This window comes from Eubalaena glacialis, chromosome 6 (genome assembly GCF_028564815.1).
Source record: "Eubalaena glacialis isolate mEubGla1 chromosome 6, mEubGla1.1.hap2.+ XY, whole genome shotgun sequence".
In the NCBI taxonomy this organism is placed as follows: domain Eukaryota; kingdom Metazoa; phylum Chordata; class Mammalia; order Artiodactyla; family Balaenidae; genus Eubalaena; species Eubalaena glacialis.
Window position 1 is genome coordinate 56,739,619 of NC_083721.1, and position 26,277 is coordinate 56,765,895.

At 35.5% G+C, this 26,277-nt stretch overlaps 1 protein-coding gene across 1 annotated transcript in view; it reads left to right on the plus strand.

Moving 5' to 3' along the window:
* Positions 1-26,277, plus strand: part of DZIP3 (DAZ interacting zinc finger protein 3) — a 106,802-nt gene that overhangs the window by 64,426 nt on the left and 16,099 nt on the right. The window contains exons 17-25 of the mRNA XM_061193054.1: positions 2,437-2,462; positions 9,873-10,038; positions 11,538-11,633; positions 11,783-11,910; positions 18,014-18,082; positions 20,530-20,626; positions 22,522-22,625; positions 24,074-24,161; positions 25,510-25,611. Of these exons, the coding sequence (XP_061049037.1) occupies positions 2,437-2,462; positions 9,873-10,038; positions 11,538-11,633; positions 11,783-11,910; positions 18,014-18,082; positions 20,530-20,626; positions 22,522-22,625; positions 24,074-24,161; positions 25,510-25,611 (876 nt within the window). The remainder of the gene's footprint in view (positions 1-2,436; positions 2,463-9,872; positions 10,039-11,537; positions 11,634-11,782; positions 11,911-18,013; positions 18,083-20,529; positions 20,627-22,521; positions 22,626-24,073; positions 24,162-25,509; positions 25,612-26,277) is intronic.

Below are 26,277 nucleotides of genomic sequence, written 5' to 3' on the forward strand. Positions count from 1 at the left end.
GCTAACACAGCATCCATTCTGCAGCCTGTGGCTGAAGGAGTCACTTGGACTTTCTAGTCTTATTATTTAAGAAATACATTTTGTGAGGCTGCAGTTACCATAGATAGTGATTCCACTGATGGATTTGGGCAAAGTCAATTGAAAACATTCTGGAAAGGATTCACCTTTCTAGATGCCATTAAGAATATTCATAATTCATGGGAAGGGGTCAAAATATCAACAGTAACAGTAGTTTGGAAGAAGTTGATTACAGCCCTAATGGATGAAACTGAAGGATTTAAGATTTCAGTAGAGGAAGTAATTGCAGATGTGGTGAAAATAGCAAGAGAACTGGAAATAGAAGTGGAGCCTGAAGATGTTACTGAATTGCTGCAATCTCGTGATAAAATTTAATGGATGAAGAGCTGCTTCTTATAGATGAGCAAAGAAAGTAGTTTCTTGAGATGGAATCTACTCCTGGTGACAGTGCTGTAACAACTGTTGAAATGACAACAAAGGATTAAAATATGACAGAAACTTAGTTGATAAAACAAGGGCAGGGTTTGAGAGAATTGACACCAATTTTGAAAGAAGTTCTACTGTGGGTAAAATGCTGTCAAACAGAGAAATCATTCGTAAAAGGAAGAGGCAATTAATGTGACAAACTTCACTGTTGTCTTATTTTAAGAAATTGCCACAGCCGTTGCAACTTTCAGCAACCATCACCCTGATTAGTCAGCAGCCATCAACATCAAGGCAAGACCATCTACCAAAGAAAAGACTACAGTTTGCTGAAGGCTTAGATGATGGTTAGCATTTTTTAGCAATAAAGTATTTTTAAATTAAGGTGTACACATTTTTTAAGACATAAGGCTATATTGCACACTTAATAGCCTGCAGTATAGTATAAACATATATGAACTGGGAAACCAAAAAATTCATGTGACTTGCTTTATTGCAATATTCACCTTATTGGGGTTGTCTGGAACCGAACCTTCATTACCTCTAAGGTATGCCTGTAATTGCTTCTTTACTTTATGCCATTTCAGTTTATGAAAGGTTCCAAAGGAATGCTCTACTTTTGGATAGCAGGGGAACCTATACTTAACTATACTAGATATGTTCATTATGAACAATCAAAGGTCTTTTCAACCTAGTTATTCAAGTACACTAGAACCAAGGCAGGAGTTGATAATTCTAAATTGTAAAATCAAATTGGCACTGGACATTGATCAGACAATGAAATGCAAAAATCCTCTTAGTATAGAGACAATAAAGCAAAACAAATTAGTAAGTATATCATGGAATCTGTGGGGAAAGAGGCCTGAAGTTTCTTGTAAACAAGAGGTGGTAGTAGAAATTAATACTGTAATTTATATGACAATAATTGATACTCAATAGAAGGGTGATATATAAGAGTAATTAATACTCTTAATTTAGTATGTTAACTGTCATTGATATTACCTTTATTTAATAGGTTGCCTTTATAGTTTTAATGAAAATAAAATATAGGGCTGTTTAATATTTCCTCCCAATTCTGATCTCCCTAACACTTTTTCCCTATAAGATTCTTAATATATCAATCTGCTTTCTCTTTACATGTAGATTTTCAAGAACTCTTGTAATTAGTATCGGATTCCATAAATGAAAATTACGTACACAATTGCAGTATCTGTCCCAAGATATTGCAATAGATACAAACTCCACCGCAACACTCAGTTCCAATATCTGAATCAGTGATTTTCAAGTTGTGTTTCATGACTCAGTGGTAGATTATAAAATCAATTTGGTGCGTCACAACTATCATTTTAAAAAAAGAAATAGTATGAATAAAAAAAACTTCAGAGTTCATCACGCATTGTCTTAGTTCGGGCTGCTATAGCAAACTACCATAAACTGGGTGGCAAAAACAACATTTTTCACGGTTCTGGAGGCTGGGAAATTCAAGATCAAGGTGCCAGCAGATTCAGTGTCTGGTGAAGGCTGCCTTCTTAATTTGCAGACAGCTACCTTTTCACTGTATCATCACACATTGGAGAAAGAGTGATCAAGCATGCACAAGCGAGCAAGCTAGCTCTCTGGTCTCTTCTCATAAGGGTGCTAATCCCATCATGAGAACTCCAAATCATCTAAACCTAATTACCTCCCAATGGCCATACCTCCAGTTACCATCACACTGGGGGTTAGGGTTTCAACCTAAGAATTTTGGAGGCACACAAACATGCAGTCCATAACACACATAATATGAGTAAGGTTTATTTCATGGGACTTATATTTCAGTTTTATGCTTATGTATAAAAATATATATGTAAGTACATTTGAGTTATAATGTAAATTATATTTCTTATTTTGGTTGTGGTCAAAAAGCTTGAGAAATGCTGACCTAAATGCAGTTAGATCACTATGCTGTATCAACATAGTTGATACATAATACTAATTCTTGATGTTATTTTTCAGAATAAGGAATCTAAAGAAGAGCAAGTGTAAGTATTAGTTTATTTAATTTTTAAATCTTAGTACTGTCAAAGTGTGCTTTGCCAGAATGACACAGCCTTGCTTTAGAACGTGTTCTCACTAAGAGAAGAATAGACAGTTTTTTTGTCTTAGTAAGTTGTCAGGTTTTTTTACTGAAAGTGACAAAAAGTTAAATTATCATTTATTTTGGGAGAATAGAATCTCTTGCCATTTTCCTATCAATGTATGGCTACTCAAGAGTCATCCAATGCTAACTGCTTTCTTCAAGGACTAAATTTGGCTCCAGCATAAAATCCTTTAAAATATAGTCTAGATTGTAGTTAGCCAAATATAGACTAAGTTAAACTTAACCTTAGAGGCAGATTATTGTTTGTCCCAGTGACCCCTTTTACAAAAGAGTTTGGTTTGGTTTGGTTTGGTTTGGTTTGTTTAATTAACCTGAGATGTTATTATTTTTTTTTTAACCCCAGTTGTTAACGGTGAATTTTGAACCTTTACTGGAAACCTTTTAATGTCTAAAGAACATTGCGAGCTATATTCTACAACCATATGATTAATGACAGTGTAGTAGAGGAAGGAAGTGGGGGAGACATTCCATAAAGAGATCATTATACCCACCAAAAAGTTGTTAACTGAAAATTAGTTACTTTAGAGAACTCTCTGTGAGGACATAACTTAAGATAACTTTAAAATGGTAACAAGAACATATTTTGTTAACTTTAAAGCCATCAATTTTAGTTGATATTTTCTCATTGATTAATGGACATGATCCACTCGGTAAGTTAATAGTTCATCATCCAAGATGGGTTTTCACTTTCTTTGTCAACAAGTTGAGCCACTACTGTAATAGTTTTTTTTTTTTAATACAGCAGCTTCTTATTAGTTATCCATTTTATACATATTAGTGTATCTATGTCAATCCCAATCTCCCAATTCATCCCACCACCACCACCACCCCCCCGCCACTTTCCCCCCATGGTGTCCATACGTTTGTTCTCTTCATCTGTGTCTCAATTTCTGCCCTGCAAACCGGTTCCTCTGTACCATTTTTCTAGGTTCCACATATATGCGTTAATACATGATATTTGTTTTTCTCTTTCTGACTTACTTCACTCTGTATGACAGTCTCTAGGTCCATCCACGTCTCTACAAATGATCCAATTTCGTTCCCTTTTTATGGCTGAGTAATATCCCATTGTATGTATGTACCACATCTTCTTTATTCATTCATCTGTCAATGGGCATTTAGGTTGCTTCCATATCCTGGCTATTGTAAATAGCGCTGCAATGAACATTGGGGTGCATGTGTCTTTTTGAATTATGCTTTTATCTGGGTATATGCCCAGTAGTGGTATTGCTGGGTCGTATGGTAATTCTATTTTTAGTTTTTTAAGGAACCTCCATATTGTTCTCCATAGTGGCTGTATCAATTTACATTCCCACCAACAGTGCAAGAGGGTTCCCTTTTCTCCACACCCTCTCCAGCATTTGTTGTTTGTAGATTTTCTGATAATGCCCATTCTAACTGGTGTGAGGTGATACCTCATTGTAGTTTTGATTTGCATTTCTCTAATAACTAGTGATGTTGAGCAGCTTTTCGTGTGCTTCTTGGCCATCTGTATGTCTTCTTTGGAGAAATGTCTATTTAGGTCTTCTGCCCATTTTTGGATTGGGTTGTTTGTTTTTTTAATATTGAGCTGCATGAGCTGTTTATATATTTTGGAGATTAATCCTTTGTCCGTTGATTCGTTTGCAAATATTTTCTCCCATTCTGAGGGTTGTCTTTTCGTCTTATTTGTAGTTTCCTTTGCTGTGCAAAAACTTTTAAGTTTCATTAGGCCCCATTGGTTTATTTTTGATTTTATTTCCATTACTCTAGGAGGTGGATCAAAAAAGATCTTGCTGTGATTTATGTCAAAGAAAGTTCTTCCTACATTTTCCTCTAAGAGTTTTATAGTGTCCAGTCTTACATTTAGGTCTCGAATCCATTTTGAGTTTATTTTTGTGTATGGTGTTAGGGAGTGTTCTAATTTCATTCTTTTACATGTAGCTGCCCAATTTTCCCAGCACCACTTATTGAGGAGACTGTCTTTTCTCCATTGTATATCCTTGCCCCCTTTGTCACAGATTAGTTGACCACAGGTGCATGGGTTTATCTCTGGGCTTTCTATCCTATTCCATTGATCTATATTTCTATTTTTGTGCCAGTACCATATTGTCTTGATTACTGTAGCTTTGTAGTATAGTCTGAAATCCGGGAGCCTGATTCCTCCAGCTCTGTTTTTTTCCCTCAAGACTGCTTTGGCTCTTCGGGGTCTTTTGTGTCTCCATACAACTTTTAAGATTTTTTGTTCTAGTTCTGTGAAAAATACCATTGGTAATTTGATAGGGATTGCATTGAATCTGTAGATTGCTTTGGGTAGTAGAGTCATTTTCACAATGTTAATTCTTCCAACCAGTCGAAGAACATGGTATATCTCTCCATCTGTTTGTATCATCTTTAATTTCGTTCATCAGTGTCTTATAGTTTTCTGCATACAGGTCTTTTGTCTCCCTAGGTAGGTTTATTCCTAGGTATTTTATTCTTTTTGTTGCAGTGGTAAATGGGAGTGTTTCCTTAATTTCTCTTTCAGATTGTTCATCATTAGTGTATAGGAATGCAAGAGGTTTCTGTGCATAAATTTTGTATCCTGCAACTTTACCAAATTCACTGATTAGCTCTAGTAGTTTTCTGGTGACATCTTTAGGATTCTCTATGTATAGTATCATGTCATCTGCAAACAGTGACAGTTTTACTTCTTTTCAAATTTGTATTCCTTTTATTTCTTTTTCTTCTCTGATTGCCGTGGCTAGGACTTCCAAAACTATGTTGAATAATAGTGGTGAGAGTGGACATCCTTGTCTTGATCCTGTTCTTATAGGAAATGGTTTCAGTTTTTCACCATTGAGAATGATGTTGGCTGTGGGTTTGTCATATATGGCCTTTATTATGTTGAGGTAGGTTCCCTCTATGCCCACTTTCTGGAGAGTTTTTTCCACAAATGGGTGTTGAATTTTGTCAAAAGCTTTTTCTGCATCTATTGAGATGATCATATGGTTTTTCTTCTTCAATTTGTTAATATGGTGTATCATATTGATTGATTTGCTTATATTGAAGAATCCTTGCATCACTGGGATAAATCCCACTTGATCATGGTGTATGATCCTTTTAATGTGTTGTTGGGTTCTGTTTGCTAGTATTTTGTTGAGGATTTTTGCATCTATATTCATCAGTGATATTGGTCTGTGATTTTCTTTTTTTGTAGTATCTTTGTCTGGTTTTGGTATCAGGGTGATGGTGGCCTCATAGAATGAGTTTGGGAGTGTTCCTTCCTCTGCAATTTTTTGGAAGAGTTTGAGAAGGATGAGTGTTAGCTCTTCTCTAAATGTTTGATAGAATTCACCTGTGAAGCCATCTGGTCCTGGACTTTTGTTTTTTGGAAGATTTTTAATCACAGTTTCAATTTCATTCTTTGTGATTTGTCTGTTCATATTTTCTACTTCTTCCTGGTTCAGTCTTGGAAGGTTATACCTTTCTAAGAATTTGTCCATTTCTTCCAGGTTGTCCATTTTATTGGCATAGAGTTGCTTGTAGTAGCCTCTTAGGATGCTTTGTATTTCTGCGGTGTCTGTTGTAACTTCTCCTTTTTCATTTCTAATTTTATTGAATTGATTCCTCTCCCTCTTTTTCTTGATCAGTCTGCCTAATGTTTTATCAATTTTGTTTATCTTCTCGAAGAACCAGCTTTTAGTTTTATTGATCTTTGCTATCGTTTTCTTTGTTTCTATTTCATTTATTTCTGCTCTGATCTTTATGATTTCTTTCCTTCTGCTAACTTTGGGTTTTGTTTGTTCTTCTTTCTCTAGTTCTTTAGGTGTAAGGTTAGGTTGTTTATTTGAGATTTTTCTTGTTTCTTGAGGTAGGCTTGTAAAGCTATAAACTTCCCTCTTAGGACTGCTTTTGCTGCATCCCATAGGTTTTGGATCGTTGTGTTTTCATTGTCATTTTCTCTAGGTATTTTTTTATTTCCTCTTTGATTTCTTCAGTGATCTCTTGGTTATTTGTAATGTATTGTTTAGCCTCCATGTGTTTGTGTTTTTTACGTATTTTTTCCCTGTAATTGATTTCTAATCTCATAGCATTGTGGTCATAAAAGATGCTTGATATGATTTCAATTTTCTTAAATTTACTGAGGCTTGATTTGGGGCCCAAGATATGGAGAATGTTCCGTGCGCACTTGAGAAGAAAGTGTAATCTGCTGTTTTTGGGTGGAATGTTCTATAAATATCAATTAAATCTATGTGGTCTATTGTGTCATTTAAAGCTTGTGTTTCCCTATTAATTTTCTGTTTGGATGATCTGTCCATTGGTGTAAGTGAGGTGTTAAATCCCCCACTATTATTGTGTTACTGTTGATTTCTTCTTTTATAGCTGTTAGCAGTTGCTTTATGTATTGAGGTGCTCCTATGTTGGGTGCCTATATATTTATAATTGTTATATCTTCTTCTTGGATTGATCCCTTGATCATCTGTAGTGTCCTTCCTTGTCTCTTGTAACATTCTTTATTTTAAAGTCTATTTTATCGGATATGAGTATTGCTACTCCAGCTTTTTTTTGATTTCCATTTGCATGGAATATCTTTTTCCATCCCCTCACTTTCAGTCTGTATGTGTCCCTAGGTCTGAAGTGGGTCTCTTGTAGACAGCATATATATGGGTCTTGTTTTTGTATCCATTCAGTGAGCCTGTGTCTTTTGGTTGGAGCATTTAATCCATTTACATTTAAGGTAATTATTGATATGTATGTTCCTATTACCATTTTCTTAATTGTTTTGGGTTTTTTTTTTTATAGGTCCTTTTCTTCTCTTGTGTTTCCCACTTAGAGAAGTTCTTTTAGCATTTGTTGTAGAGCTGGTTTGGTGGTGCTGAATTCTCTTAGCTTTTGCTTGTCTGTGAAGCTTTTGATTTCTCTGTCAAATCTGAATGATATCCTTGCTGGCTAGAGTAATCTTGGTTGTAGGTTCTTCCCTTTCATCACTTTAAATATATCATGCTGCTCCCTTCTGGCTTGTAGAGTTTCTGCTGAGAAATCAGCTGTTAACCTTATGGGAGTTCCCTTGTATGTTATTTGTCATTTTTCCCTTGCTGCTTTCAATAATTTTTCTTTGTCTTTAATTTTTGCCAATTTGAGTACTATGTGTCTCGGCATGTTTCTCCTTGGGTTTATCCTGTATGGGACTCTCTGCGCTTCCTGGACTTGTGGCTATTTCCTTTTCCATGTTAGGGAAGTTTTTGACTATAATCTCTTCAAGTATTTTCTTGGGTCCTTTCTCTCTCTCTGCTCCTTCTGGGACCTCTACAATGCGAATGTTGTTGCATTTAATGTTGTCCCAGAGGTCTCTCAAGCTGTCTTCATTTCTTTTCATTCTTTTTTCTTTACTCTGTTCCACAGCAGTGAATTCCACCATTTTGCCTTCCAGGTCACTTATCCGTTCTTCTGCCCCAGTTATTCTGCTATTGATTCCTTCTAGTGTATTTTTCATTTCAGTTATTGTATTGTTCATCTGTGTTTGTTTGTTCTTTAATTCTTCTATGTCTTTGTTAAACATTTCTTGCATCTTCTCGATGTTTGCCTCCATTCTTTTTCCGAGGTCCTGGATCATCTTCACTATCATTATTGTGAATTCTTTTTCTGGAAGGATGCCTATCTCCATTTCATTTAATTGTTTTTCTGGGGTTTTATCTTGTTCCTTCATCTGGTACATAGCCCTCTGACTTTTCACCTTGTCTATCTTTCTGTGAATGTGGTTTTTGTTCCACAGGCTGCAGGATTGTAGTTCTTCTTGCTTCTGCTGTCTGCCCTCTCCGATAGTTTTTTTGTGTGTGTGTTTTTTCATGCTATATCTAGATACCATAAAAATAACTTACTAAAGAATGAAACAATATTATCAGTCATTTGGCTCATTTTGACTTACAGCATAGACCCAAACCTGGATGATCATCAAATCATGCAGTGAGCTTTGTTTTTAAATGAGAATTTTCAAATACACACAAAAGTAAAGAGAATAATATATCTACATTAGTATGTATACCTATCATCCTGATTCGACAGTTATCACTGTTTTTCCACATTTGCTTCATTCTTCCCTTAACATTTTGTCCTTTTTTGAATGTTTTCAGTCCCAAACATCATATAATTTTACCTCTACATGATTCAGTTTGCATCTCTTTAATAAGAGATGAATATTTTCCTATATTATCACAATGCTATTATCATACTTTAAAAATTTAGGAATAATCTTTTGGAGCTTTTCAAAACTACAGATTCATATTTTTACAGTGTTGGGGTGTCAGAAAAATGTAATTTTTTAACAGCTTTTTAAGCAATATGGAAAACCGATTGGGTTTTGGAACTGTGGTCTACACAAGCAGTTTATTTCATTGAACTTTCCAAAATATTTGAGTCAGTCTAGAATACTTCAGTGATACCTAATGACTGTTTTATAGTGTTTTACAAGTTATTCTGTAAGCGTTAGATGTCATTTTTTTTCTAGGCCTCAGTGGCCTAAAATAAGTACTAATGCATCCTGGAGTTATCTATTTTCTTTCTAATAATAAAATAAAAATAATTCTCTTTCACTTATAAAATTAAGTAATATATATCATGCTATAAGTAAAAGTACTATTTCTTGTTATTGTTCAATGAGATTAGGAAGGAAATTCATAGCTACTAAATAGTGGGCCAACTGAAAGGATAGTAGCATGCTTTTAAATTTTAGACATAGGTATAAAATGAGTTAATTGCCATTGTACATGTAATATTTTCATTGTTTTCTCAGTGGTTCCTAGTTACTGAAATTCATTATCACTACAGTTTTTTTTTAAAAGTCCTGTTACAAAAGAAACCTCCATTTTAAATCTACTTTATATTGCTGTTTGCAGCCCTTTATTTAAATGTACATGGGACCTAAGCACTGAAGTTGATTGAACCAACCTACTTGTCAAGAATGATGTGATGATTAAATAATATAGCAGATGTAGACATGCTTGTCAATATTTCCCAAAGTATTGTTTCTCAAAGTAACTGATGTTAATAGTTATGATTTGAAAAATGAACTCCATGGTCTGATAGTTCTTAAAAACACTACTATGAACAGAATAGGCACCTCAGTTGAGTGCTATCTGAAATATGCTAAAATTCATTGTGAATCTTCAAAAGAAATACACAGTATGAGCACTGTCCAAACTTTCTTTGACTATGAGCCCTTCTGATCTGAGCATCTCATGAGACCAGTACAATATTAATTTGGGAAATAATGTCTTAGATGAAAAGCACTATACAATTATAAAAGATCACATTGATTATGTCACCACTATAGCCCAAATATGATAGGTAAGGAAGAGCAGTTGAAGAAAGAACAAGCAAATCTGTACTCAATCAGTGGATTTATGAAAGATGATGCAAGTGATGTTCAAGAAGATTCTGCAACTGAAGACAAGTTCTATAGCCTGGATGAACTGCATATTCTGGACATGATAGAGCAGGTAAGCCTGATTTGAGAGGATACAGCCCTGCCTTCCTTCTTCCAGAACAATTGTTATCCATTTTTTCCTCGTGACTCTTTGAACAGCATGTTAACCTAGTGATTTATGTTGTGTTTCTGAGGAAAAAGAAAAAACAGGAAAGGAGGGACAGAGGGATGGCTGACATAAAAAAGAACCCTAGGAACTGGAAACTTTTCACTTTAGTCCTCAGACCATTTCCTGGTTTTAAGTGTTGGGCAGAGTTGATTACAAATGCATTCCTTATAAAGAGTTTTCAAATACCACGAGGAAGAAAAAAATACCCTGGCATAATCCCATTGGATTAAATTTCATGAGAAAAATAGTTTTATAAAACAAAGCTACTTTCATTTTTCAAAAAGTTAAACCTTTTTGTTACCATGAAATATCTACAAAAAATATTAACAAACAACAATTTTTTGGTTCCTTTCCTGGTGGTAGTCAGTGCTGGGAATGACATACTTATATATGAAGGTGCATATGAACATGATTTAAATGCTCAACAGAGCACTTAATGAGACAAAATGTATAGAAAGCTTTTTTTTTAAAAAAAACCACTTGCTTAACCCACCCATGGGAATTCTATACTGAGGTAATATATGATAACCTGTTCCATGGTTTAAGTATAATAATATATACTATATAGTAATGTTGATATCTAAGGATACAGTTAGTACAAACAATTCCCTGGCTGATAGTACATTAGTATAATTGTCATGCCTTTTTGTCTCCTTTCTAATTAAAATATATACATATATTTTAACTGAAATGACATATTCTAAGCTTTGGATGTCACACTAAAGTTTAAATGTGGGGCCTTTGGTTTTCATCCAACAGCTATAAGAACTCAAAAAATAGAATGAAAATGTCACACAGCTTTAGAAAAATGTTTATTCATTCATTTATTCAAAAAACACTTAGCACTTAGTTTGTGTCAAGAGCTGTGCTAAGACATGGTCCCTGTGATCACAGTGTTTATAATCCAGTGGAGAAGTTGAACATTAACCTAAGGTGATAATTACTAAGGTAATAATTAAGTAGTTTAGCAGTTAAGATTGCCTGAGTTTAGAATTCTGGCTCCTTCACTTACTGTGTGACCTTGGGCAAGTTACTCAGTTTTATCATCTCTAAAGTAGGAGTAGTGAGTGCCTCCCTCATATGGTTTTTATGACAATATAAGCATTACAAAAAATGCTTTAAAAATGGTAAGCATACAGATAACATTATTCAGTAGTAGCAGCAGTAGACAAGTAACTATGGTATTGTTTAGTGAATGCTGTAATTGGAGAGAGGTAGGCTTATTTAAACTAATCAGAGAAGTGATATTTGCATTGAAACCTATAATGCATGAGTATGAGTTAGACAGCAACTTAAATCCCCTTTAAATAACAATAATAGTAATGTTTTTCCTTTAAATTTCTATAATATTAGTGCTTTTTTAAAGAGGAAAATAAAGCATGAATATTCCATTTGCTCAATAGGGCTCAACCAACAAGGTAACTACAGAATATGGAGAAACTGAGAAGCAAAAGCTTGCCCGACAACGGCAGCTTTGTAAATTGCACTATCAGTGTGAAGTAAGTATTTTTGCCATTATATCTGAGGCAAGTTAGAGGTACTTCAAATGTTCAATTTAATGGTATATATTTTTAAAGAGTCCAGTTTTTTATTTAAATTTCTGGTGGCTTGAACAGAATTAACTGAAATAATATTTTTCATTGATCAGGATTTCAAAAGACAATTGAAAACAGTGACTTTTCGGTGGCAAGAAAACCAAATGCAGATTAAAAAGAAAGATAAAATCATCTCATCTCTTAACCAACAAGTGGCTTTTGGAATCAATAAGGTGTCCAAGTAAGTGCAAATCTGTTGATAGAAGAAAATTCTGGGTTTGCTCCATAATGAACAGTATCCTTTAAAAGATAATCCCTATGTAGCCACTAGGTGGCATTGTGACTGCACATTAGGAACTGCCAACCACAGGCTGCAATTGCTTAAAAACCCACTATATTTTGCCTTGCCAGCTGGATTGAGAAATAAGCAACTGCTCACTCTATATATCAAGCTTTTCATGTATTGGCTGAATAAGTGTGAAGATAATAGAATTACATGAGAATGATAATTAGCTTTCAGGTCATGACTCTAATTTGTAAAAATGTGACTAATGATTGGCTGTTTCTTTATAGCATATGGTAAGTACATTCCTCAAAGACATCACTGACTCACTTTCATACCTTTTAATGTTGGTTTCTGAGAGTATTTGTGTTCTAAGCGCAAGAGATTGGAAACAAATCAAATTCCTGGAGAATCTTTTCACCCCATCAATCTCATTTCTCTTACAACCTCAAGTATTAAAAATGCCTGAGACTAAAAATTCTGATTTAATAGGGAAAAATGAGTATCCTGCGCCATTCTGTTTATACTAACCACTGCCTCAAACCATTTTGAAGTGAAATAGTAATATAATTTGTGACACATTATTTTAATAAACAGTAATACCACAGAATACCAGTCATCCATGATTCTAATTTGAAATCCACTGCAGTTCCTAGACTGCTAATAGGGAAAATAGACAGATTCTAGGGAATATCTTAGTGTAAGGAGTCCAAGATGTCAATAGTAAAATTGGAGAAATATTAGGCAGAGATTTTGGTCTTCAGTTTTCTCCCACATAACATTTCATCCAACCTGAACGGGTTTTCAGGAAGAACAGGATGCCATAGCTCTGGCAACATGGTATCAGTTGCAAACACTTTCAGGTTTGTGGACCTAAAATAGCTTGGACAAATTAAACTGACTGAAATCTCTTAAGAACCCACACTTCAGTATTCAAAATTTTGTCTTTTAGCCTGAAAGACAATGACCAATCCATAAATATGTTATATAGTATCAGAGATCAGAAAAGTAATGCCATCCATGCAGATGAGCTGCCTCTTTCCTTTGCTATCTGAGATATCCCTCTTCAACTCTGATACCTTACCCAGACTCCCTTGTATGCTTGAGATGACAAACAGACCACTTTAGGGAATGCATATGTCTTCACACAAGGAACATTCAGTGCTGAACATTCACCAAACTTTTATCAAGTTCCCACAGTGTGCGAAGAATTATGTAAGGCACATGTAAAGGATACCAAGACATATCAGACATTAACTGTGAGCTAGTGGAAAGTATAGATTAATATGAGAGGATTAAAATTACATATAACAGAGGGACCTCCAGTTCCACCAAAATGTAGTAGCTTTGTTACTTGCAAGTCTTCCTTCTTACAACTTAAACACCCTGGATAGAACGCAACAAACCTAGGAAGACTCTGAAAGGTAGAAGGAAGCAGACTGTCTAGAAACCTTGGAACGTGAAAGAATGATGTGACAGTGATTTTTTTAAAATTGCCTCCCATGTATCCTAGACAGGGCACTGCAGAAACCTCCAACATGCAACTGTCAGTAAGCACAGGGTAGGGGGGCACTAAAGTGCCAAGAAAAGTCTGTTCCCTTTAGCCAGAGGATCAGGGAAAGGAAGATATAATAACATGAAACCTTTTTGGCACTACCCACCTACTCCAGCCAAACACCACTAGACCCACACCACCCCTTGGACACAGGTACTGCACTCTGACAAAAGATGGCAGAAATCAGGTTCCCTTGCTGGGGTAGCAATACTGAGCAGGCAGCTAATCTTCCATTCCTCACCAACTGGAAGCAAGGGGTGCTCCAGTTTCTCTGCCAGGATAGCATCAATATGGTCCAGCTGCGAGCTAAGCCTCTACCTCTACCTAGCGTCAACGAGACTTAACAAAGTGATCCAAGGTGGGACTAGTCAATACTAGGTTTTATTCCTACTCTCATGGGGAGCTGAATCTCCACCCTTGGACCAGGTGGTACTCCATTTCCCCTGCTTTCCCCACCTGGTGCCAGAGGCACCCAACAGGGAGCTCCTGCCTCTCTCTACCGTACAGCAGCAAAGCAGTGTGAGTCAGCCCTTCTACACTTCACTTGAAGTAAGAAAAGATCAATACCAGTAGACTATGTATGTATATTGTAATACCTAGTGCAACCACTAAGAAATCTGCATAAAGAGATATACTCAAAAACACTATAAATAAACTAAGATGGAATCTTAAAAAATGTTCACGTAACCCACAAGAAAGTAAGAAAAGAGAAACAGAGGAAACAAACAGAAAACAAATAATAAAATGGCAGACTTAAGCCCTAACATATCAATAATTCCCTTAAATATAAATGGTCTAAATATGTCAATTAAAAGACAGAGACTGGAAGAATAGATTTTAAAAACAAAACAAAAAAAATGTGATCCAACAATATGCTGTTTACAGGAAATACATTTCAGTTTCAACAACATAAGTAGGTTGAAAATAAAAGGATGGTAAAATATATACCATGTAAATATTAATCAATAAAGAAGAAGTGGCTATATTAATATCAGATAAAATGGACTTCAGAGCAAAAAAAACTGGAGACAAAGAGGGACATTACATAATGATAAAAGGATCAGTCCACCGGGAAGACATAAGAACCTAAAGGTGTACATACCAAACAACAGAGCCTCAAAATATATGAAGCAAAATCAGACAGAACTGAAAGAAGAAATAGAAGACCTCTACAACACCATCAAGCAACAGGATCTGATTGATATTTATAGAACACTTCACCAGACAATAACAGAATACATATGCTTTCAAGTACCCACAGGAAATATACCAAGATAAACTATTTTCTGGGCCATAAAACAAACCTCAACAAATTTAAAAGAATTGAAATCATGAAAAGCATGTCTCAGATCACAGTGGAAACAAACTAGAAATCACTAACAGAAATGTAACAGGAAAATCTGCAAACACGTGGAAACTACACAATATACTTCTAATTAATTCATGAGTCAAAGAAGAGGTCTCAAGGGAAATAAAAATACGTTGAATTGAATTAACATGAAAATACAATATGTCAAAGTTTGTGGGACACAGCTAAAGCAGTTCTGAGATTTATAGCACTAAATGTGCACATTAGAAAAGGGGAGAAGTCTCAAATGTATAATACAATACAAGCTCCCACCTCAAGAACCCAGAAGAAGAAAAGCAGAATGACCCAAAACAAGCAGAAGGATGGAAATAATAAAGATTGGAAATACTGAAATTGGAAACAGAAAAAGCAGTAGAGAAAATCCATGAAACAAAGAGCTGTTTCTTTGAAAATATCCATGCAACTGACAAACCTCTAGCAAACCTGACAAAAAAAGAGAAGACACAAGTTACCACCCTCAGGAATGAAATGATGATATCACTACAGACCCTGCCGACATCAGAGAATTGTGCTGAGTGAAAAAAACCAATCCCCAAAGCTTATATACTATATTATTCCATTTCTGTAACATTCTTGAAATGACAAAATTTCAAATAGTTCAAAAATGACAAAGTGATAAAAATGGAAAATAGATTAGATTAGTGGTCCCAAGGTTTTAAGGAGGAGATGGAAGAGGGAGGGAAGTGGCTGTGGCTATAAAAGGGCAAAATAAGGGGTTCTTGTGGTGATAAAATTGTTCACTATCTTTAACTGTATCACTGACAACATCCTGGGTTATTATACTGTCGTTTTGCAAGATGTTGCATTGGGGAAATGTGGATAAAAGGGTACATGGGATCTGTCTGTATCATTTCTTACACCTGCATGTGAATCTATGTTTATCTGAAAAAGCTTAACTTTTTGAAAAAGTGCATATAAATAACTGTCAAATGGAGCTGTATTTAATAGGGATATTGTGGGGTAAAAAGAGTACTTTTGATGTTGAGGTAAGAAAGAACTTCATTGAAGACATAGTGTTGTACCTAAGCTAGGTAGTACATAGGGTGAGATGGGAGAAAAGACAGAGGGCATTCAGACCAGAGAGGAAAGCATGAATGTTGCGTGTATTCTCATACAAGCTTTTGAGCCTTTCTTTGTTTAATTCACCTGGTCATGTCCCAAGAGCATGTGATAAAAATATAAATATTCTTTCGTTGTAAAATGTTGATTTCTTTCATCTTAGAACATCTTGTTTATTTGGAAGCAAAAACATCTTTTTTCTTTGGCCTAATTCAATGCCAATACTACAGTAAATGTTTGGTAAATATGTTGATGATAATTGCAGTGTTAATAAAGAAGACATACAAAAATGACATATTTTGCACAAATTACAATACTTAATAAATGTTAAGAAACTGCTCTCTGTAAAATTTGTATAATAAACTTCATAGCCAGCCAGAGTAAGCTTGAGAACTTCAGATATTTTAGAGAACAAAATCTAATCCCACCCTGTCATGGTTTTCATGAGAAAAATAGGACTAACTAGTTATGACTACCTGAACATATATAGCTGGTTCATATATGAGCAGGATGATAGGAACTATGCCTACCTTATCCTGTGTTACTTAAGAATCCAGGTCTTCTGAATTCCCGATCAGCTTTGTCAGTTCTTATCGCCCGCTCTAAACTAGAGCTGGGTAAAATAATGAAGTAATGGAAGTATACATGGGAAAGAAAGATGTCAGTATTAGAAATCTTACAACTTACTTTTCAATTCTCTCTACATACTCCTGTAGAGTATACAGTAACAAAGCTTGTATTTCTTATTCTTTACTCAAGAACATGATCTCTTTTGTATCTAAAGAGACCTGGTTTCTTTTCATTGCATTTATCAGTCCAATACAACATTCATCGTAAGTCTCTACAGCTTCCAAGAAGCTTAAACATAAGTAGGTGGTCTCTGAAATCTAGTGGTGAGCAATCCAGCCAACATGTAACATCACTGTTTTAAGGCTTTATCATTCCATAGTTTACGTAAACCAAAACTCATATGTATCCCAAGTGTCTGAACATATCAGAGACTTAAAGAGAAATGTGCTTTTGCTATAAATCTCTTCATATTGAAGCAGATTAACAGGTGGTAAAGAAAAATGCAGCACAAGGGAGGAACATCAAAAATGGTATGTGAATATATGTCAACCCCGAAAGTATTACTTTGCATTTATTTTAATATTTTTTTGCATGTCGGTTATTAAGCTAATCATGGGTTATGTTTTCTGATGTATACAAAATTTTTACCCAATCTTCTGTTGATCAGGTCATGTGAGTGACTCCCTGTTATAATTTATAGTTTTTTTTTTTTTAATAAATTTATTTATGTATTTATTTATTTTTGCGTGCGTTGGGTCTTCGTTTCTGTGCGAGGGCTTTCTCTAGTTGCGGCGAGCAGGGGCCACTCTTCATCGCGGTGCGCGGGGCTCTCTTGTTGCGTAGCATAGCACAGGCTCCAGACACGCAGGCTCAGTAGTTGTGGCTCATGGGCCTAGTTGCTCCTCGGCATGTGGGATCTTCCCAGACCAGGGCTCGAACCTGTGTTCCCTTCATTGGCAGGCAGATTCTCAACCACTGCGCCACCAGGGAAGCCCCATAATTTATAGTTTTAATTAAAATTCTTATTTGTACACAGCCTCATTGTTTCTGTATTTAAGATCTGATTTCTTTCAGAACTTAAGTCTTTAATAGTTTGCATGACTTGATATACTATCTCTTTAAGGAATTTGAAGTTCTCAGTCCCACCATAGGCCTAGAACATCACAAGATGCCATCTCTGTTTTCTAGTGGGTAAACTAAAGAACAAAGAGCTAAAGTCATTTTTCTGAGTCATTGAGCTGGGGATACGATATAACTCTTCAGTTTGGCTTTCTAATTTTCAGGGTTAGAACTTAGTTCTTTCTTTGTAAAGTCAGTAAATCGGACATCAGACGTAAGAAAGATAAATCTTAGAAGAATAAGGTAGAGGAGTCCAGTTATTTTCAGGCTCAAGATTTATGGCCCAAAATGGACATACTTAGTCCCTCCTCAGCTACAAGTAGAGTTGTTCTGACTGTTAATGATAAATAATTTCTAACATTTTATGGCATTCTTTCTTCTTTTCTTAGATTACAGCGTCAGAGCCATGCTAAAGATAATGAAATCAAGAGCCTTAAAGAGCAACTTTCTATGAAAAGGTAACAAACAGCTGTTGCTTTGGTTGAGTGCACCCTCTCTGAAACTCTGTGGATTCCACTCAGCATATTCTGGCTAAGGTGGCCATATAACTTGTCATCCAAACTGGGGCACTTTTGAGCATGATACTGAGCAGTATTAATAATTACACTGGGACAACAGATAAAAGCTGGAAGTGTCCTAGGCAAATAGGGAGGAATGTTCACCTTGCCTCTGGCCCTGGAAAACTGCTGAGAGTGATTAAATCAGCAAAGTTACGGTGCCACAACAAACTACTGTCAGGAACTAGGGCTTATGAATTCTTTTTTCTTTACTGTAATCAATACTACTAGGTGTGACTGCTTTATGAAACTGGGTAAGTTTTGTTCTGATTCACATATTTTTTATAATAGCTGTTTTGAGATCTAATTCATATAGAATAAAATTCACCCTGTTAAAGCATACTATTCCTTGGTTTGTAGTATATGTACAGAGGTGTACAACCATCATCACTATCTAATTCCAGAACATTTTTCTCACCCTAAAAAGAAACCCTGGGTCCATTAGAAGTCACTCCCCATTCTCTTGTCCCCCAGCTTCTGGGAACCACTAGTCTATTTTTTTGTCTCTGTGGATTTACTTATTCTGGACATTTCATATAAAAGGAATCATATAATAATATGTGGCCTCTTTTGATTAACTTCTTTCACTTAACAATGTTTTCAAGGTTCATCCGTGTTTTAACATGTATCAGTACTCATTCCTTTTTATGGACAAATAATATTCCATTGTACGGATATACCACACTTTGCTTACCTTTTCATCAGTTGATGGACATTTGGTTTGTGTCCATTTTTTGGCTGTTATGAATAAGGCTGGTATGAACATTTGTCTACTAATTTTTGTGTGGACATATGATTTCAATTCTCTTGGGTATATACCTAAGAGTAGAATTGCTGAGACATGCAGTAAACTCTGTTTAACTTTTGGAGGAACTGCCAAACTGTTTTCCAACTGACTGCACCATTTTATAATCCCAGCAGGAATGGATGAGTGTTCCAATTCTCCACATTCTCACCAAGACTTATTATGTTATCTGTCTTTATTTCACCCATTGTAGTGTTTGTAAAGTGGTATGTCTTTTTGGTTTTGATTTGCATTTTCCTAATAATTAATTATGTTGAGTATCTTTTCATGTGCTTATTGGCTATTTGTGTATCTACTTGGAGAAATGTCCATTTACTTCCTTTGACTATTTTTAATATTGGGTTGTTTCTCTTTTAACTATTGAGCTTTAAGAGTTTTTTGTATATTCTGGATACAAGTTCCTTGTCAGATACATGATTTTCGAATATTTTCTTCCATTCTGTGGGTTGTCTTTTCACTTTCTCGATCATGTCCTTAGAAGCACAGTTGATTTTGATGAAGTCCAATTTATCTATTTTTTCTCTCGTAGGCAAGTTTTGCACGGTATTCAGTGGCATCATAATTCCTTTTTGTTGACTCCTTGAATATTTTATAATTTTTCCCCTCAAAGTAATCTGGCCTTATTGATATTAACAACATATTGTCTTATCAGGCTTCTCATCAATGTTTGTCAGGTACTCAAGCATCCAGCTGTTTCTAATAATAAAACATTGAGGAAAGCCTTTGTGAAAGTCCTTATTACAAAAATGTTATACGTCCAATTAATTGCTTTCATTAGAAACATAATTTGGTTTGTATGCTCTAGCGTTCTGGGGCTCAGGTGTAGGAAGCTGAAATGGAATAGGAAAAAGAGAAACCTCATAGGTAGCCATTTTCCATAATGTCCTTCATAAATAATATCCTTATCATCATCTCCTTCTCTCCTTCTCAAGCTATGGGAATTGTTTTCATTCTAAGGTACTGAATGTGAGCACTGAGATAAACAGTAAAATATTTTAATACGGTGACTTAGCTTTATGACAGAGATAATAAAAACTTGTGTGGTTGCTATTGTTAGGACACAAAAAGGCTTGTAGAAACTTTATTTTATGTAAAATTTATTAATAATAATAGCTAACATTTATTTAGTACTTAGTATGTGCCAAACACAAAGTGCTTTATGTATATTATCTGAATGAATTTTCACAACAACTCTTTGAGGTAAGTAATATAATTTTCTCCATTTTTATATGTGAGGAAACTGAGGTATAGAGAAGTAACTTTCCCACGGTTTCACATTTAATAAGTTGTGGAGGTCAGATTCATCTTCAGACAACTTGATTTCAGAACCAAAGTTTAAATGACAACTTTAAACCCTCCACATTCATGATAGTAAAGGGTAACAGTAAGAGTTAAGTAATGTCTTCTATTGCTTTTTTATGCTGTATACTTTCCAGGAAATCATCTCCTATTCATTGAATAACTTGTATCTGTCTGCCTCCTGAATAAGGTTGAAAAGTCTGTCCTTGCTGCAGTGTTACTGACTCTTTATCATATATTTCAGATCTCAGTGGGAAATGGAGAAGCATAATCTGGAAAGCACAATTAAAACATACTTAAACAAACTGAATGCAGAAACTAGCAGAGCTTTAACAGCTGAGGTAAAAAAAAAGAAAGAGGGAGAGAGAGATGGGGTTGAGGAGTGAAGTTTTACTTGTGTGCTTGTATACTAAAGAATTTTTAAAAGATTGTTTTTTGAATAAACAGAATTAAGACATCTGAGGACCAGCCAGAAAAACACAGCTCAAACTCTTGTGCTTTTTTGACTTGTTGGCATTTTGTATATTTTTACTTGAAGATTGATGATCTTATGTTGTTTTCCCCCAAATGACTCCAAGAAATTGTTTTGCTTCAGTATGTATAGCAAATATAGACATCGTAGAAAATTCTCATTAATCCAGGTGACTAAGCCAAACTTCTAAGAATAACATTTCACTGCTGCCATAATATCTCCTTTCTTTGCTATTTAACTACATAGATCTTCCAAAAACACATACACACCATACATTCCAGTGTCGGAAACCAACTTAACTCTTCCCCCAGAAAGGCATCCAGTTTCTTCTAAGTTATTTTAGAACACCACAGCTAGGATCTCTCAAAAGAAATGTGATTGTATGTATGTATGTAATTTTTATTTATAGATAACCAAACTTGATATACAATAAAATTCAAATTTTTGGAGCACTCGTTGACATTAAAAGCATTAGAAACCTTCTCACCTTTGTCATGGTAAGGTCTATTTTTTAGCAGAGTACTCTGGAATCCAGAGCTCAACAATCAACGGGTGATATCTGCACCAAAAATCCCTGGACAGTAAAGTATTGGAGTATTAAATTTAACCGGAAAAAAAAAAAAGCTCAGATTACCTTAAGAGTTCAAGTTTGTAGACTTTGTTTTTCACTGCTTTTAATCAGAAAGTTCCTTTCTACTTCCATTATTAATTTTAGAAACACTTAATGCTGTCTAAGAGTATAATGAGCTATTTTCAGTGAATATTGAGTGATCAATAGGAAAAAACAGAGGCCAAATGACCATGCATCAATAATAGTTGGAAGGGATTCCCACTGTTGGAGAGACATCGGCCTAGATGACCTCCAAGGCCCATTTGGACAGCATAGTCCGGTATGGTCTGATTGTTTTCTTACTCCTTCATCAATTAAAAAAAAAATCAAATAGCAGGACTTCTTTTGAGTGTTCTTAAACACACTTGCTGCATAATAGAGTTATCTGAGAGCTTTTAAAAACGCCTTTTCAGGGCTTCCCTGGTGGCGCAGTGGTTAAGAATCCACCTGCCAATGCAGGGGATACGGGTTCGAGCCCTGGTCCAGGAAGATCCCTCATGCCCCGGAGCAACTAAGCCCATGTGTCACAACTACTGAGCCTGCACTCTAGAGCCCATGAGCCATAACTACTGAGCTCACGTGCCACAACTACTGAAGCCCATACTCCTAGAACCCGTGCTCCACAACAAGAAAAGCCACCGCAATGAGAAGCCCGTGCACCGCAATGAAGAGTAGCCCCCACTTGCAGCAACTAGAGAAAGCCTGCGCACAGCAACAAAGACCCAACGCAGCCAAAAATAAATACATAAAATAAATGTTTATTAAAAAAAAATCAATAACATAAAAAGAAAAAGATACTCAGAAATTTTAAAAAAAAACCCGTTTCCCTGGCTACACCTAGTATCAATTAAATTAGAATCTCTGAAACCAAGCCATCATTTTTTTAAGTTTCTGAGATGATTCCAGTGCATATGCAAGTTTAAAAACTAATGTTCTAAAATGTTTCCCAACCCAGTAACTTTCGAATAAAAATATTAGAATTTCAGAATTGATCAAAGAGCTTTAAAATGTGTTATGGGCAGGAAAGAAGCTCAGGTGCTGTTGGAAGAGATTGGAAAAAAAATAACTAAATTTACTTGAAATGTTTGAGGAAAGAATGTGTTCATTTACAAGGACATCTTTAACTTCTTTCTCTTTCTCTCAAAAATCTGTAGGTATATTTCTTACAGTGTCGTAGAGATTTTGGTTTGCTTCATCTAGAGCAGACTGAAAAGGAATGCCTCAGTCAGCTTGCCAGGGCGACTCACATGGCAGCAAGGTAACCTCTCCCTCTTCCTTAATGTGTCTTGGTCTCTGAGGTACTCACAGGTGGCTCCAAGGTTGAATGTAATCTGTTATGTGTTTTACATATATGACATCAGACTCTGGAGTGAAGAAGCCATTGTTTTTTTAAACCTCAAATGTCATTTAGTCACTTTGAGCTTTTACTTTGTTGCTCCTGCTGTAGCACTGAGTAGGCTACTAAGTAGCTGATGGCAGATTTTTCCCCTCCTCAGCAATGAAACAGATCAAAAGTCTCAGTCAGAGATATGCTTGAAGACCAGATATTTACAAAACAAGGTGAATTCTAATTGGAAAACTTTTTTCTAATTCTTTTCTCTCTTAACGCTTGGTTTTAAATACCTTTGGAAAAATACATTGAGGGAAAAATCAGTATTAACACCTAAAACCGTGTTAAAGGCAGTTTCCTGCTGTGCTACAAATGAGTGGTTTTCAAATTTTAGGCAGGTTGCATGGGATTCTTCAGTTTATAATTTTATGGGGTACACCTTTGAACTTAAGGAATTAATTAGATTAAAATCTCTGGGACCAAAGCATCACTACTTTTAATGATTATTATTTTAATATAATCATCATTATTCTTCAATTCTAAAGAATCAGAATCTCTGATGTTTAACAAGATTCCCAGGAGATACTGATGTGCATTCATGTCAGGGAAGCACTGTTGTAAGTGATCAGTCTATCTTTGCTTGCTAGAGGGAGAAAGGATGCTCTGTAAATTAGAATATTATCAAGCTTCTTTGTATGAGATGATCTCAGTGATAACTTGTTATGCTCTTTTGTGCCAGGTGATGGTGGGGTGGGGATGTTTTAACAGATAGAGCCTTTTGAAAGGCCACATGAAATCTCTCTTCTTGAGATGCCAGACCCTAAACACCTCAAAGCTGTTTTACTTAAGTCGTTTGATGGGCATGGTGGGCAGAGCTGCTGTGTTTGTGCAATTTAGCATATCATAGAGACAACAATCTAATTCATCCTCGCAGAAGAGGTATTTCTTTCTGACTTTCCTTTCTATAGGGAATACCTTTTTCTAATTTGCAAAAGAGCCTGATAGGCCAACCGTGGCCCTGTGATGTCAGGGTTAATGTGAAGATAGTCCAAAACCTGCTTTCAGGATGTCAACATCTTTGAGAATGCTCCTGCATTGGATGGCTAGGGCAGTTTCCCTGTGTGGCCTTCTGCCTCCCTTCTTCAATGGAGGATTCCTATACAGACGAATGTCTTTGTTTCCTAGTTCTTTTAAAAATTTTTGATAACAAGCCCTTCCATACAACTTTCTGCCCATTTGAGGTAATTGGTGATAGAGGTAATTTTGTTGTTTTACTTTATCTATATACATGCTAGAGAACATAATAGAAATTTTTGGAAATCTAAGTGGCATATAAAAAGAAAGAACTTTCTCTTGTGTCTCCACTTCTATACCAGCAACCTAAAATCACTTCAGTTAAAGGCTGCAGTAGACAGTTGGAATGCCATTGTGACAGATGTTAGAAACAAGATTGCATTCCTCAGGGTAAGTCATGAAGTATTTAGAGTAAATTGAATGGTGTAGGTGGTATATACTTAAAGAAAACATCTAACATTAAAAACAATTACTAGAGAAATTTAAGGAAGAACATGTTTTTTCATTGCAGTTATTAAAGTTTATGCCTTTTTGAGGTTTGAGACTGATTACTTCCATTGTAGTTGGTTGTAGATAACATCCTAGGCTCTTACATGTGGTCTTCTAGGTCCTTAGTCTAGTAAATGGTAAACTCAAAAATTGTGCCTCACACTTAATTTTCCTAGAATTCCAAAGCTAACTCTGCTCCAGTCAGAAATAAATGTCTTAACTTGATCTGAGGAATTATGTGTTTACAGAATTAAAAGGAAGATCAAGCAGATCTGTATAGTTTTCAATCTTAACTTTTTATGTAATTACTCCCTAATGCAAAATAATAAATTCTTAATTATTCATGTAATAGAATTAGGACTGTGCTAAAAGTAATCTAAAGAGGTAACCCACTGAATATTTGTCTAGCTTTGTCCTTGGTGGTCTTCCCTGTTTCTTTCCCAGACTCATTCATACTCAGTCTTTAGTGATGCTTAGCATATTTATTGGATTTATTCAAAGTTCTGGCCTCAGAAGAGATGCCCCTTGTTCTCTATCATTGTTTTCTTCTAAGAACGTGTCCTATATATGGAAGTTTCTAAATGTTTGAAGACTTTCTCTTCCAGCTCTTGTGGTTTGTTTACAAAATAACATATAAAGCAAAATGGGGACAATGCCAAAAATGTTGAAAGTATGTTTTTAAGCTTCAAGGATAGGAGTCTTACCTTTGGCAAAATCTAAGAAGAAAAAACAAAGGTATATGTGGAACTGGAGAAAGCTACAGGTATAACTTTTAAGATTAAAAAAAATGTGGACATTCAAAAGTTTTCCCTAAAACTTCCCCTCCAGTTTTTAAAATGAACATTTGCAAGTAGTTCAACTCTTTGTTACAAATATTTTTTTCCCCATATTTATCAGCAAGTAGATTATTTACATCTTCTTCATCTTTAGACTCTGTTTACTTTATATCAGTGGTTCCCATTTGGGGGCTAAAAATTATGGAAACACTGAGGAGTTATCACAGAGATCTGTGAATTATGTGTCTCTGTATCTTGTCAATCAATAGATACTTCTAAAAATACAACGATTTACATTTATGGATAGTGGTGTATAGAGTTGTTTTTATGTCAAAAATTCTTTTTATGTTATTTCTGGCATAATAGATTGGAAGTCACTCATCTATGTTGTACTATTCAAAACTACATCAAGTATTTCCATATGCTATTTCTTTGAAGTTGATTTTGCTGTGAAATATTGTTTCTCCTACTAGACACAGTACAATGAACAAATTAACAAGGTGAAGCAAGGGTTTGCCTTGAGTACCTTGCCTCCAATCCAGCTTCCTCCACCACCACCCAGTCCTGAGATACTGGTAAGAAATACAGTTGACTCTTGAACAACGCAGGGGTTGGGGGTGCCAACCCCCCCTCCCCCTGCCCCATGCAGTCGGAAATCTGGGTACTGCTCTCTCTGCCTCACAAACAACGGAATTGATAAATGACTACCCAAGAGCAGGAAGCTGAAACAGTTTGGATAGAATCAGGACTCAAACCCTAGTTTTTTGATTCCACATATTGTGATTTCTAATCAAATGCAAACTTTCTCCACATTTAGTTAATTTAAAGATCTGTAAAATGAAAATATAGGGACTGTATTTATTGAAAAAAATCAGTGTATAAGTGGACCCACATAATTCAGACCTGTGTTGTTCAAGTGTCAACTGTATAACATTTTGAAAAATCACCATCTTCATCTTGATAAAATGGTAACAGCTTTAGAACGCTGAATATGCATTATGTTTGTGTGTTCAGAGTGGAAAGGGTACATGTAGTGCGTATCATTTGTAATTATGTCCATTCCTGCTGTATCATCTACAGATGATATGACTAGTTGGCTGACTCAGCTGAGGCAAGAGGTAGGTTGTATCACTGGATTTTAGTAATGCGTTTGATATCTAAAGAGGTAATATATGCTCATTCATCCTGTCGATCACACTTACGTTATGAGAGAAAACTGATGAATGCCTAGAATTCCCAAT